This window comes from Mesoplodon bidens (genome assembly GCF_964165515.1).
Source record: "Mesoplodon bidens genome assembly, contig: HAP1_SCAFFOLD_491, whole genome shotgun sequence".
Classification (NCBI taxonomy): Eukaryota; Metazoa; Chordata; class Mammalia; order Artiodactyla; family Ziphiidae; genus Mesoplodon; species Mesoplodon bidens.
The window spans coordinates 197,821-212,712 of record NW_027672501.1 but is presented as its reverse complement, the minus strand read 5'-3'; the positions used below and the strand labels follow the sequence as shown (position 1 = coordinate 212,712).

General features: G+C 42.0%; 1 protein-coding gene across 4 annotated transcripts; it reads right to left on the bottom strand.

Annotated features, from left to right (window-relative positions):
* Nucleotides 1-3,545: 3,545 nt before the first annotated feature.
* Nucleotides 3,546-11,260, bottom strand: LOC308610088 (U3 small nucleolar RNA-associated protein 25 homolog). Of its 4 annotated transcripts, XR_014014423.1 has the most exons (5): nucleotides 10,524-11,260; nucleotides 9,153-9,335; nucleotides 8,904-9,016; nucleotides 7,037-7,108; nucleotides 3,546-4,311 (listed from the first exon to the last, which is right to left on the bottom strand). XR_014014423.1 is itself a non-coding variant. In XM_081259348.1 (4 exons), the coding sequence occupies exons 1-4, from the start codon at nucleotides 10,545-10,547 to the stop codon at nucleotides 7,099-7,101; spliced, it is 330 nt and encodes a 109-aa protein (XP_081115474.1). In that variant the 5' UTR covers nucleotides 10,548-11,260; the 3' UTR covers nucleotides 6,460-7,098. The 4 variants fall into 4 exon arrangements, 3 of the variants coding, with proteins under 3 accessions (XP_081115474.1, XP_081115473.1, XP_081115472.1); XM_081259348.1 differs by lacking the exon at nucleotides 3,546-4,311 and having other exon boundaries at nucleotides 6,460-7,108; XM_081259347.1 differs by lacking the exons at nucleotides 3,546-4,311; nucleotides 7,037-7,108 and having other exon boundaries at nucleotides 8,758-9,016; nucleotides 9,153-9,332.
* Nucleotides 11,261-14,892: the final 3,632 nt, after the last annotated feature.

The following is a 14,892-nucleotide window of genomic DNA, read 5'->3' as shown; positions in this document are numbered from 1 at the left end:
GGAGAAGGCGGAGCCGCAGCGGGAGGCAAAATGCCTATGGCACCCGGTGTTCCCAGGCGGTCTCCCATCCAAGTACTAACCGGGCCCGACCCTGCTTAGCTTCCGAGATCAGACGAGATCGGGCGCGTTCAGGGTGGTATGGCCGTAGACGGGGGCGGGGGATCATTTGAAGGGGGTCTTGAAAGGTAAGAGTTCCACAGTGGCGACAGGGCATTCTGTGCAGAGGAAACAAGACAGACAAAGATCTCTATCCATTGACCTTGCTCTATTTTCTTCCAGCATTTAGCACCATCTGAAATTATATTTTTGTCTAGCTTCTCGTTGTTTATTTTCTGTCTCCCCCATGCACTCTAATTCTCCGAGTGCAGGAAGCAGGTCTATCCTATGTGCCCAAAAGAATTCCTGGCACATGGTGGGTGCACAGTACATATTTGTAGCATGGATGAATCAGTAGGCAGTCCAAGCAAAAGGGAGAGAACGGGATTTGATGAGATCTATAAGTACTTATGTGGTTTCATTTCAACCTCACAATTCTCCTTCCTAAGAAAGATGTCATTATCTCCGTCTTACAAATAAGGAAACTGAGGTAAGACAAAGGCAAGCAACTTGACAAAGGTCACACACCCAGTAAAAGGTAAAGCTGGCATTGAAGCCTAAGCTAGCAGGTTCCAAAGTCTGGACTGTACCACAGGAAGAGGCTAACAAAGGCCTGAACTAAGTAAAGCCGTGGGAAGGGAGTCAGAGAGAAGAGTTCATGCTTAAGAGTTGCTGGGCTTAATAAAATGGACCAGACGTGGCCACAGACTGAAAGAATCCCCTGCAGATTCATCTCCATCTGAGCCGCTAGTCCTGACCTCCTTCTCAATCTCATGGGGATGACAGAAAAAACATGCAGCATTGGCCGCTAACTAGCTGTTTATCTTTGGAAGCCTTAGATATCTAATTTCTCCAAGCATGTTTCCCCCACATGAAAAAAATGGTGACAGATACTAGGTTTACGGTTGTTATGAGATGATGCAGATGAAGCACCCAGGACAGTTCCTGGCCCATAGTAGGTGTTCAATAAATATTAACTTACTTCTCTTTCCCCATGGCCTCCTGCTATCTTTTGGTCTGGGAAATACTATTCCCAAGAGGAGGACCAAAGAGGGAGGAAGTGTTAGGAGGGCATCTGCTCTGGGGCAGGTATGGAAATGGATAGTCTCAAGAAGGTAGTGAGTGACAAGCCAGGCCTGGAAGAGGTGGGTGGATAAGAGGCTAGGAAAGTACCCAGCAGTTTTCTCTATGAGGAAAACTCTGACCCCCCCCCCCTATAATGAAGGTTCAGACAAGCAACCAGAATTCCAAGTCATGTGCCCAGTCTTTTCTCTGCACAAAAGGTGTAGCCAGAGCTTGGTGAAGGGGAAGCAGGGGACCATTTGACTTGGGCCTCATACGTACAAATTTGGTTGGATTCCCAAAGGAAGTTATTCATCAAGTTATTATAATTTGGGGTGTTTAAAATGTTAATTTTTAACAGTTATCTGTGAGTTTAATTATGGATTGCACCTAGTAGTGATTTTCCATTTCTTAAAACATAATGTACACTGCTCTATACAAACTGTTTCCTGAAATAAACATGTTATTTGTGGACTCATTTTTAAAAGGGGTTAACTTATAAACAATTAAATTATACCACAAGTTTTTGTAACTGTCTTTGAATTTTCACATTTCCTATGTGTTGGAATTGTTTCAAAAAGAAGAAGAAGAGAAAAAGAGGCTTGGGTTTCTGGGTCTCTTCAGCTCAAGAGGGCACAGGGCAGTGGCAGCCCAGAGGCAGCCAGAGGGGAGGTGAAGAGCCTGTTACTGAGCTTGTTTACAGCACCACCTGGTGTTTATAACTCATTAAAATGTCACACTTCCTTGTCCTTAAGCCCTGGAATTTGCTGAGTAAAATCCCCACAGCTATTTTCTGAAGCCCTCTCTCTCAAAATTTCTTTTTCACTCACTTAAAAAGAATAAGGCTTATAGACAAGAATAACCCAAAACAGAAGTTGATGCCCCACGACTTTCCTTTGTTTTCTTTTAGCTTTGTGCTGTGGGACGGAAGGTCTGTATGTAATACTAGTTCAGACTGACTGAGCAGTGACTATGTGCCAAGCAGTTCTAAGTACCCTGCATGGATTAAGTAACTTAATTATTATAACAACTCTAGAGACAGGTATTACTATTACCATAAGCCCATTTTACAGATGTGGCTGCTGAGACACAGAGAGTTAAAGGAATTTCATAAAAATCACTAGAAAGTAGCAAAGCAAAGATTTGAACCCAGGCCTGAAGCCTTGCTTCAGTGTCCATGATTTTAAACACTGTTATGCTGCTTTTCCGTGTAGGTGCATGTTTCAAGAAAAGGTATCTTCTTAATTTTTATTTGGCCTGATATTAAGAATTTAATTTCCCTGGGTAAAGCTCGATGGACCAAGGATAAACAGAGAGCAAACAAGTTAAAAATATGCCTTCAATAATCATCTGCTATATGAGGCATTAAGCTTCTCAGAAGCCTAGACCGCCCTTTAGAATGTCATACAATCCAGAAGGATGGCATACAAAACAACTTAGTGTTTGTTTATAACAAGGCTACCACCACCAAGAAAGCATTATAATCCTCTGTCTTTTTAAGAGTTCAACAATTTCAGATCTCTCCTTTTAAAGGGGTAGTAATAATAATAGCTACAATCTATTGAGTGCTTTTTTGTTTTTGTTTTAGAGAAGCATCAACTAGTGAAAAACAATGTGGGTTTGGGGGAATCATACTACCTGGGTTCAGATCCTGTTATTTTTTTTAATGAATTTTTATTGGCATATAGTTGCTTTACAATGTTGTGTTAGTATCTGCTGTACAGTAAAGTGAATCGGCTATACATGTACATATATCTCCTTTTTTGGATTTTCTTCCCATTTAGGTCACCACACAGCAATGAGTAGAGTTCCTTGTGCTATACAGTATGTTCTCATTAGTTATCTATTTTATACATAGTATTAATAGTGTATATATGTCCAATGGAATATTACTCAGCCATAAAAAGAAACGAAACTGAGTTATTTGTAGTGAGGTGGATGGACCTAGAGACTCATACAGAGTGAAGTAAGTCAGAAAGAGTAAAACAAATACCGTATGCTAACACATATATATGGAATCTAGAAAAAAAAATTTTTTAAATGGTTCTGAAGAACCTAGGGGCAGGACAGGAATAAAGACACAGGCATAGAGAATGGACTTGAGGACATGGGGAGGGGGAAGGGTAAGCTGGGATGAAGTGAGAGAGTGGCATGGACATATATACACTACCAAGTGTAAAACAGATAGCTAGTGGGAAGCAGCCGCATAGCACAGGGACATCAGCTCGGTGCTTCGAGACCACCTAGAGGGGTGGGATAGGGAGGGTGGGAGGGAGACGCAAGAGGGAGGAGCTATGGGGATATATGTATACATACAGCTGATTCACTTTGTTATACAGCAGAAACTAACACACCATTGTAAAGCAATTATACTCCAATAAAGATGTTTAAAAAAGTATTAAAAAAATAGTGTATATATGTCAATGCCAATCTCCCAATTCATCCCACCACCACCCCTTCTCCCTTGGAACCATACATTTGTTCTCTACATCCGTGTCTCTATTTCTGCTTTGCACATAAGATCATCTATACCATTTTTCTAGATTCCACATATGTTAATATATATTTGTTTTTCTCTTTCTGACTTACTTCACTCTGTATGATAGTCCTGTTTTTATTTTTAACATCTTTATTGGAGTACAATTGCTTTACAATGTTGTGTTAGTTTCTGCTGTATGACAAAGTGAATTAGCTATTCATATACATATATCCCCATATCCCCTCCCTCTTGCTTCTCCCTCCCACCCCTCTAGGTGGTCACGACGCACTGAGCTGATCTCCCTCTCAGAGACAACCTATAGGCGACTCAGGGGTCAAGCAGCAGATTGGACCACAAGACCTCTAAGTTGCTGCCAAACTGGGGATCTGGACCCATTTCCTAGTTTTGCTTTGAAATACACCTGAAGAAATGAAAAACAGGTGGTCGCCAACTTTCAGAGAATTGAAGTCTGTTTTCTTGCCAGTTATTTTTCTGCCACCATCAGTTTCCATAAACCCTATGAGGAGACATATGTCCTCCCTCATTCTTACAGATCCAGTTGGGTTGGAGATGACGGAAGTGATGGCACAAAGCCAGACACGTCTTAGCGCTCACTCCGCACTGTCACCAAATGGCCAGGCGTCAACCTTGAAGCACAGTCTCTATGCTGGTTCCTGCAGAGACAAGAAGAAAGAAGAAAGAATAGGCAGAGCCTTTGGACTTCAGGACTTGTGATCCCATTTTTGTCCTCTGTAGCCGTTAGGACTTGGCAATACAGCCTGAGGCCAACAATACTGCCTGGCCTCAGTGGCTGAAACAAATGAGGGATTTAGGTTTTCACAGAAAAGTGTGAAGAGAGACCATGCAGAGCTGGGATGCAGCTTCAGGATATGACCTGAGAGCCAGGCTCCTTCTGCCCTTTGGCTCCACCATCACTTCTGTGTTGCAGGCAGGAAAAAGGGAAGAACAAGAGGAAAAAGTGGTGTTCCTACCAGTTTCAAAGAGCTCTCCTAAGAGTCTGCCCCAAGGTTAGTGCTCTTTTCCCTGGCCACACCCTACCGCAAGGGGGACTGGGCACTTTGTCACCCAATAAAATCCAGGGTCCTCTTACTAGGGAAGTAGGAGGCGAGTACAGGGCAAACAACAGCAGTCTCTTCTACTTTCTCTCATGTCCCTCTGTCAGGATAGTGGAGATTGTACCCCGCTTTCTAAAGATGAGAAAGCTGAGAGGTGGCCAGGAGGACCTGCACAGAGCCACAGTGGGTTGGTGGTAATGTTGGTGTCAGCACCCAGCTCAGGGCCGGTTTTGAAAAATGATGAACACAAAAGGCAGAAATCCATGAACCTCTGTGGGCAAACAGCAGCTGTGAGCCCAGGGCCATCTCTGTGGGGAGTCAAACTGACAGATGAGAGGGGCTGCAGGGTGCAGTGAGAATGAGGGCTGCAGGACACAGGGCTCCATGTCATTCCCTGGGTTGGCAAGAGCTAGACAGCTTTGGCCTTGGCTCAGTTGGGAGAACAGATGGGCAGGAATTCGGCACAGCTTCCAAATCAGCCAAGCAGCAAAGACTGCCTTCTTTGCCCTTGTCAGCTGAGGCTACAGCTCCCACCAGTCCCAGCCAGCTGCAGAGGCCCAAGCCTGAAGACCATGACAACTTGGCCCGGCCTGTGCCATGCCCCGCCCACTGTGGGAGCCAGGAGGACAAGCAAGTGCAGGTGTTCCGCCCAGCAGTGAGGGTGACACCTAGGTGGAGCTGCCCACCAGGTTCAGATTTCTCTGTGCAGGGCGAGCAAGCCTTGTAGCAATCCAGTCTCAGCCCTGACTCCTTTGGCGCATAGGACTCTTAACTATTGAGACAGCCAGCCCATTTGATTGACGTCCAGACCTCTGTTCTTTCTCATGCTCTCACCTCCCACAGGAATGATGGCAACGTGGCCAGAGGTGAAAGGCAAATCCAGGAATTATACCGAAATGCAAGCAATGCAGAGAGAACTCCTTCCCACATCTGAAGAAAGGAGGGTCCTCACAGAAACAAGGCAATCGATGAGGGGATAGGAACGCGTGTTCAGCTCAGAAACAGGACATAAAATACATAGAATTTTACTGCAGCTCTGGCTAGAGCATATGGTATAAGAGGAAGAAATACAAGTCTTTAGAAAGAAATGCACCTTGTGCTGTCAGCTAGACGTGGTAGGTTCATTCTCTCTTTCTCCCTCCAAAGACTACATGAATCTTGGATTATCTGTGTATCTACTCCCAATTCACTGACTCTGGTATTAAAAGCAGACTGAAATTTGTTTAGAATTCTACTTAGCTAGAAAAGTTCTTTTTTTGAATGAGACTGAAATTTGTTTAGAATTGTTTAGCTAGAAAAGCCAGAAAAGCTTTTTGTGAATGGTGCAAGGATGACTACCATGACTCCTTTAAAGAGAGAAGCTGGGAAAGAGATGGGAAGGAGAGGCCGGGCCGGCTGTGAGGGCCCCACCCCCAGGAGGATGCTCCCTGAAAGCAGCAGTCTGTGCAGTGCCCACCACACCCCTCCTCCGTGAGGCTCTGGCGCCCTGCAGCCACCTGCAGGTTACACGATGAGGCTCTTCCAATGAGTATAAAGAACCCCCAACCCTGCTCCCTTACCCCAGGACTTCTATAATCTTGAGACCCTAGACTCATCAAAGCTACACTCTGCAGCCTGAAGATCTGTCCACACAGCCAAGGGAAGGCTGGGCAGGAGGCAGCCAGCAGGCTCTCACACCACCTGCCTCCCCTCCTTCCTCAGTGGCTCCCACGAGGGCACAATCAGGGCAGGGAGGCTTCATGAGCCCCCCTTGGCCCTCTGGGATGTGAGGAGTCAGCAGGGATTCATACCCATCCTGCCGGGACCATCTGCACTCAATTATAAGCCCTTTGGAAGCCAGCAGAGGGCTGTTAAGCTGCCGCTGGTTCTCTATGATTAGCTAGTTCTTGTCTTTTGAATACTGCATATGGTGCAGCCAGCTGCAGAAAGCATTCATGACTCAAAGCTTTTTTCCCCTCAAAGAGAAAAGTGCTAAGTTGTTATTACTATGGGAAGAAAAAAAAAAGTTTAAAACTCTTACTTTCTGGTTAAGTTCCTCTTCCTACCTTAAAATTCTACCTCTTCCCAGGATTGGGACCATTCCTTTGTCTGTTTTCTACCAGCACTATATAGGTACTTGCTTGCTGAAGATGAGCCTTGCTAAGAAATATCAAGATTGTGTATAATTCCAGCTCAGGTGTTGTTATCCGTGGTCCAGTAGACCCTCTTCTCTCCCTTATTTTGTGTGAGAGACCTGACGTTAAGGCATGCTTTTGATGAAACCACTCCAAAAAGTCAACTCTTTGCAATCAACTCAGGAGCCAGCGCCACTGCTGAGGCTTACCTTCTTTCCCAGGTGCTGAGCCAGGAACAGAAGCAATACTGCTTGGTTCGCACTTGAAACCCTCAGTGTTCTCTGTAGGCGAGAAGCAGTTAGCTGGCTACAAGCTAGCATTAAAATCAGTAGGGATGCTTAAAAAAAAGACATGTATTTCTGGGGCTATACATAGACTTGAAATCCAGGCTCACATGTGAGTGGAGGTCCAGAGAAGATGGAGATTTGAGAGTCTTGTGAATAGTGATAATGAAAGCCATGAATTAGCTACAATTCACAGGGAAAAGAATATGGAAATAGAAGATGGGGGTAATCAGAGTCCCTTCTTCCTCATATCTCTGAACTAGGCAAATAACTCGTTTCTTTTCTCATAATACACAGGCTCTATGGTAAACACAGCACAAATATGCCAATAACCACAGGGCACTCTATGGATAAGACAATTCTTTGTAGAGTGGATACATGTATAACTGATTTGCTTTGCTGTACACCTGAAACTAATGCAACATTGTAAATCAACTGTACTCCATTTTAAAAATATATATTTAAGAAAATGTTCTTTGTACCATGAGTTTGGCTGGCTTAAGCCTATAAATTTGCAAAACTTTAGGAACCCATCTATATATGGAATGAATAGTTCTACTCTCCATGTTGAGAGACAAATAAAAATGCCTATTTAAATATCTAGCAGGAAAAGTACCCCAAAAGTGATTTCACTTTTTTTTTTGATGAGCAATTTTAAGCATGTCCAAGAGGAAGAAAATCTGTACCAATATGGGTTGTTCCACTGAGCCTAATGGGAGCCACATGTCTATCTGACAAGGGAGTTACAAGTTTGGAAAGGGAGAAAACAAAAGGAACCCTGTGTTGTTAGTCTGAAATTGGAGGTAAGGTATAAATTCATGGTTTTCAATATATGGATACAGAAATAAATTTAGATGTCATGGGCACATAGGTATGTGTATACATATACACACATGCAGATATTCCCAAACTCTGACCACTGAGATGGCCTGGGACCAGTGGCTCCACAACAGTACTGGGTACACTTAGCACTCAAATCTTCGCTTTAAGATAATTTTCCACTAAAGCAAGCAGGGCTGGAATAGGGAAAGTACAAGACAAACTTGGAATGTCTTATAGTGTCAGAAAATAAAGAAATGCCCAAGTTAAAGGGGGATGTGTCAAGACGACACAGGAGCCAGCTTGAAGGTGTTCCTGCTGGCCACATCAGAGACCATTTAAGCATCTAAAGGAATAACGATAATAACCAATTACAACCCACTGAATACAAACTGAAGAATCCATACTTGTAATATTAATATAAATTAATAAAGGGGGAATAAGTGATTCTATAGTGGAAAAGTCTGGCAAGCACCACCTTAAACAAGTGGTCAGTTAGTGTCATAATGATGGGACAGGTGGAAATCATGCACCGCTTGAAGAGATGCAGCGAGGAAGACGCAGCATTGCTTCTATGCTGCTCCTGCCAAAGATGCATAAACTAAACCTAACCTAACCTAATCTGACAGGAAACACCACCCAAAGTAACTGGCCTGTAATCTTCTAAAGTGTCAACGTCCATTACTCAGCCATGAAAAGAAATGAAATTGAATTATTTGTAGTGAGGTGGATGGACATAGAGACTGTCATACAGAGTGAAGTAAGTCAGAGAACTATTGGAACTAGGACAACACACCATTTCTCTGGCCTTCAGTGTCCTCCTCTGTCAATGGCATGATTGGATTCAGTTATCTCATTTCATTTCGTAAACAGTAACTAAGAAAGCCAACGTGGAATACAATTCTAAATTTGAATGCCCAAGTAAAATCCCTCTCTGTGACCCCCAGGGATCCAATGGGACAGGGGAGGGTACCTGGCATCAATCACTGAAGCTAGGTTTTCAGGTTCCATCCTCGGGAAGACATGTGGGAGCTGCACCAGGACATGACTGATGCAGCCTGTCATCGGGACGTTCCTCACAGCCACCTGCCAGGTGTCAGTGAGAACATTAGGAAGTGAGCTATCCCCATTGTTGACCAAATGCTGTCCTCTCCTTCTGCCTCATGACCCAAACAATACACAATACTTCATGAAAATTCAGAGAAAGAAGGAGAGAACCCACCTGGCCTTGCACATTGACGCAGTACTTGTTGAACACAGAGTTGATCTGGGCATCCTGCAGGGCCCCAAACAGCAGCGTCTGACGATAGTACTTGGACCGATTATTGAGGTTCCACATGCGCACTCGAGAAAAGTCCACCCCATGTGAGTCCAAGGGCAGTAGGTTCATGTGGCTCATCAACTGCTTTGAGCAGAAGTAATACTCCATTAATACTTATTGAACACTTACCTGCTGGGCGTTGCTAACCTCTCTATAAGCCCATCATCTTATTTAACCCCATGAAGTAGATACTATCATCTCCCAAATTACAGCAAGAAAACAGGCTCAGATGGGTGAGTGACTTGCCCAGAGTCAAGCGAACAAGAAGAAAAGCTCAAACTGGCCACCTTGTGGATCTCTCAAAAAGGATCAAGATGCGACCTATACAGAATATTTCTTTTCAAGGAAATTCTGAAATGCCACTCTGGTCACTCTGTAAGCAACTCAGTTCCGGACTTGGACAAGAAGGGAAATGACACGGAAAACAGAGCTGCTGTCCTTCCATGACTTGGTTCCCAAAACGTTAGAAAATTCCCTGAGTGACTACATGTGCCTTTTGCTCAAAATAAAGATGACTCAACCATCGACATGCCTGTTCTATTTTAATCATATTTTTACCTTGTAATGTATATTGAAGGGTCACAAGTACCATAAGTTTATTCCCTACTTTATAAATAAGGACTCCCCTTTATCTGTCCCAAACTTACTCCAAGTCCTGGGGTTGTAGAAAAGGTAAATGCTCACATGCCTTATAAAAATAAACCTATAGTTCTGTGATGAGGATTGTTCCAAAGCACAATCCTAAACCCCAAAACATTGCAGAGTATGTTGAGAGGGAGAAAAAAATTATACTACAAATTACAGTAGGGGGACAAAAACATCTTACGTTTCTCTGTAAAACATCACAAATTAAGAAATCATGAGCAATGTTTTCCCATCTCCACTGAAGACCAAACAAAAGAGAACGAGCATAAATAGGAGGAACTATTTTAGATAAAAACATTCCTGGTGAGGAGGGATTTCAATCAGTCAACCAACCAACCAACCAACCAACCAACCAACCAACCACACTAAACTGGTCTATTACTAGAAGCAACTTTTAAGGGGAAGAAATCTTTTCTGGAGATTTGAAAATGTTGACAAGAATTTTAATCTTTCTGGATACTTTACTGACCAACTTGTGGGTAGAAGAGGGGACAACATTTCCCGTTTTCAAATTGGAAAATGTGGAATATTTCCATTTCCAAGCTGAGTTTTAATCTGGACTTTAATAACCATTTCAGACTCAAACCACTGAGCTTCTTGTCTCTAAATGTTAATGACCAGCATTACCAAGACATGCTCCCAGTTCTGCATCAGGTAAATGTCAGCTTGATCAATGATGAGAAGCTCAATACAAGACAGAAAGTCAAAATCTCTCTTCTTCTCTCCTTCTCCACCAATGATGGTCCTCAAGCCCAGGGGGGAGGCAATGAGGATGTCTGACGAATAGAAGGGGGCATAAAGTCAGATGCTTCTCTGCAGTATTGCCACCCCTATACACAAAACAGCCAAGCACACATCAGTTCATGAGTCACCACCAAGCCATTAGCTTCCACCCTCTCCAACTGCAGCCTCCCCTTGTACCTTCCACATCTTCCCCTTTGCATGTAATTGTGCTCAAACTGCTTTAATTATTAAAATCATCATCGTCATCATCATCATCCCTCCTTTGCATCTACGGTCCCTTCTAGCTCCCACCCTCTTCTTTTCCTTCACTGGCAAACCTTCCAAAAAATTATCTCTACTTTAAAATCTCCCACTGACTCCTTAATGTACTGCAATCTGCCTCTGAGTCTCAGGACACCACTGAAATGACTCTTGCCAAGGTCACCAACAGCTCTCAGTTACCAATTCAATGGCACTTTAGTGTTTCTTGTCACGAATGCATAAGCACACCCTCCTTGAAATGTTCTTTTCCTTACTGGTGGTTTCTATCACTTTAACACTTACTTCTATTACTGACCTGGTTCTTATCTATTTTTCCATATTCAAAGAGCTCTTCAACAAATCCCTGGATTCACCCACAAGTTCTCTTTCACTCTACATAAAGCTTTGGATAAGTATATTCACTAATTATGGCTTTAACATTATCATCACAAAAATTTATATTTCCTGCCCACATCTCTTTCCTAAGCAACAAGTAGCAGTCTGTAAAGAGCCCAGATCATATGTGAAGGAGATTCACTTGCTAATCTTAAAGCATCTACCAGAGGGGCAGAAGTTGGCTGGGACTCTCTCTGGGGACAGAATGCTGGCAGATGCCATTTTTACAAATTCCCTCTACCTTGATGGCACTGGTGGGTGCCACTTTTTTGCACTCTCACTCTAAGTTGCTAACAGTGGTGGTGGGTGAGTACCCCCTACCCCACGGCCCTGCACTGCCTGTGTGCAGCACTGACAAACATGGACAACGAGCAGCCACGCCTACCCCATCTCATGCCACTCGCGGGACATGACCTGAGGCAACAATCGCATGTAGCCCACACAGGGGACACTCCTTGAGCACCAGGCTCAGGCAGATGGGGGTGGGACTGCATTTCTAGACTCCATGGGAGTGAAACAAACAGAGAGAGTTTATAAGATGACCAAGAACTAGGAAAAAGTTAAAAATACAGTTCATCTCCCACACAGGGCCACTCCTTCAAGACGGGGCAGTAACTGTTTTGCATAATACACAGAAACAAAGACAGAGAGTCAAGCAAAATGAGGAAGCAGAGGAACATGTTCCAAATGAAGGAACAAGATAAAACCCCAGAAAAAATATTTAATGAAACAGATGTAAGTGATTTATCCGATAAAGAATTCAAAGTCATAGTCCTAAAGATGCTCACCAAACTTGGAAGATGAATGAACGAACACAGTGAGAAACTCAAGAAAGAGACAGAATATAAGCAAGTTCTAAACAGAACTCACACAGCTGAAGATTATAATAATTGAACTGAAAAATACACTAGAGGGAATCAACAGCAGACTAGATGGTAGAAAAGAACAGATCAGTGACCTGGCAGACAAGGTAGCAGAAATCACCCCAACAGAACAGCAAAGAGAAAAAATATTTTTAAAATATGAGGACAGTTTAAGGGAACTGTGGGACAACATCAAGTGTACTATCATCGGTGTTAAGGGGTCGCAGAAGAAGAGAGAGAAAGGGGCACTAACACCCACATTATAGGGGTCCCAGAAGGAGGACAGAGAAAGAAAGGGGCAGAAAACTTATCTGAAGAAATAATGGCTAAAAATGTCCCTAACCTGGTGAAGGAAACAGACATTCAGGTCCAGCAAGAACCAAGAGTCCCAAACAAAATGAACCCAAGGAGATTCATACCAAGACACATTATAATTAATACGTTAAAAGTCAAAGGTAAAGAGGGAATCTTAAGCAGCAAGAGAAAAACAACTAATTACAGACAAGGGAATCCCCATAAGAATATCAGCTGATTTTTCATCAGAAACTTTGTGGTCCAGAAGGAGATGGCATGATATGTTCAAATATGCTGAAAGGAAAAAACTTCCAACAAAGAAGGAAGGAAATAATAGAAGTCAGATGAGAAATACTGAATAAATGAAATGGAGACAAAAAAAAGATCAATGAAACTAAGAGCTGGTTCTGTGAAAAGATAAACAAAATTAACAAACCTTTAGTCAGACTCAATAAGAAAAAAAGAGAAGGGGCCCAAATAAAATCAGAAATGAAAGAGAACCTATAACTGACACTACAGAAATACAAAGTATCATAAGAGACTACTACAAACAATTATACACCAACAAGTCAGATAACCTAGAAGAAATACATAAATTCCGAGAAACACACAATCTTCTAAAACTGAATCATGAAGAAAAAATGTGAATAGATCAATTACTAGTAATGTGATTGAATCAGTAATCAAAAAGCTCCCCAAAAACAAAAGACCAGGACCAGAGAGCTTCATGGTGAATTCTACGAAATACTTAAAGAAGATTTAATACCTATCCTTCTCAAACATATTTCAAAAAACTGAAGAGGCGGAAACACTTCCAAACTCATTTTATGAGGCCAACATAACCCTGATACTGAAACACCACAAAAAAAGAAATGTACAGGCTACTATGCCTGATAAACACAGATGCAAAAATCCTTGACAAATTATTAGCAAACTGAATCCAACAATACATTAAAAGGACCATACACTATAATCAAGTAGAATTTATTCCAGGGATGCAAGGATGGGTTGACAAAGTGGGTATAGAGGGAACGTATCTCAACCTAGCAAAGGCATATACGATAAACCCACAGCTAACATCATATTCAGTGGTGAAAAGCTGAAAGCATTTCCTCTAAAATCAGGAAGAAGACAAGGATGCACACTTCTGCCACTTTTATTCAACATATTATTGGAAATCCTAGCCACAGCAACTAGGCAAGAAAAAGAAATAAAGGATACCCAAATTGGAAAGGAGGAAGCAAAACTGACTATTTGCAGATGACATGATACTTTATGGAGAAAACCCTAAAGACTCCACCAAAAAACTGTCAGAACTAATAAATAAATTTAGTAATGTTGCAGGATACAAAATTAACAAAAATCTGTTGTGTTTATATACATTAATAATGAACTATTAGAAATTAAGAAAACAATCCATTTACAATAGCATCAAAAAGAATAAACTACCTAGAAAAAATCTAACCAAGAAGGTAAAAAACTTGTACTTGGAAAACTACAAGGTATTGATGAAAGAAATTAAAGATGACAGAAACATGAAAAAATACACCATGCTCATAGATGGGAAGACTTAGTACTGTTAAAATGTCCATACTGGACACCAAGGGGGGAAAGTGGGGGTGGGGGTGGGGGTGTGATGAATTGGGAGATTGGGACTGACATGTATATACTAATATGTATTAAATGGATAACTAATAAGAACCTGCTGTATAAAGAAATAAATAAAATTCAAAAACAAAGTCCATACTACCCAAAGAAATCTACAGATTTAATGCAATCCTTATCAAAATACCCATGACATTTTTCATAAAACTAGAATAATCCTAAAATTTGTACAGAGGATCCTGGGGATTTGTGCAAAGGATCCTGAATAGCCAAACTGATTATGAGAAAGAAGAACAAAGCTGAAGGTATAACACTCCCTGATTTTAAACTACACTACAAGTCTACAGTAATCAAAATTGTACGGTAATAGCACAAAAACAGACACAGATCAACAGAACAGAGAGCCCAGAAATAAATCCATATTTATATGGTCACTTAATCTATGACAAAGGAGACAAGAATATACAATGCAGAAAAGACAGTCTCATCAACAAATGGTGATGGGAAAACTAGACAGCTACATGCAAAAGAATGAAACTGGACCACTAGCTTACACCATCTACAAAAATCAACTCAAAATGGATTAAAGACTTGAACATAAGACCTGAAAACCACAGAACTCCCAGAAGAAAACATAGGCAGTAACTTCCCTGACAACAGTCTCAGCAATATTTTTTTGGATCTGACTCCACAGGCAAGGGCAATGAAACCAAAAATAAACAAATGGGACTACATCAAACTAAAAAGCTTGTGCACAGCGATGGAAACCATCAATGAAACAAAAAGGCAATCTACTGAATGGGAGAGGATATTTGCAAATCTAGTAAGGGGTTAAGATCCAAAACATATAAAGA

Excerpts from the sequence above, each read along its gene's own strand:
- LOC308610088 (XM_081259346.1), bottom strand. The coding sequence starts at position 10,547 with ATGCAGAACTGGGAGCATGTCTTG. Across the intron at positions 9,336-10,523 it reads AGAACTGGGAGCATGTCTTG|CAGTTGATGAGCCACATGAA; the intron begins GTAATGCTGGTC and ends TTCTGCTCAAAG. Across the intron at positions 9,017-9,152 it reads GCGTCAATGTGCAAGGCCAG|GTGGCTGTGAGGAACGTCCC; the intron begins GTGGGTTCTCTC and ends GACACCTGGCAG.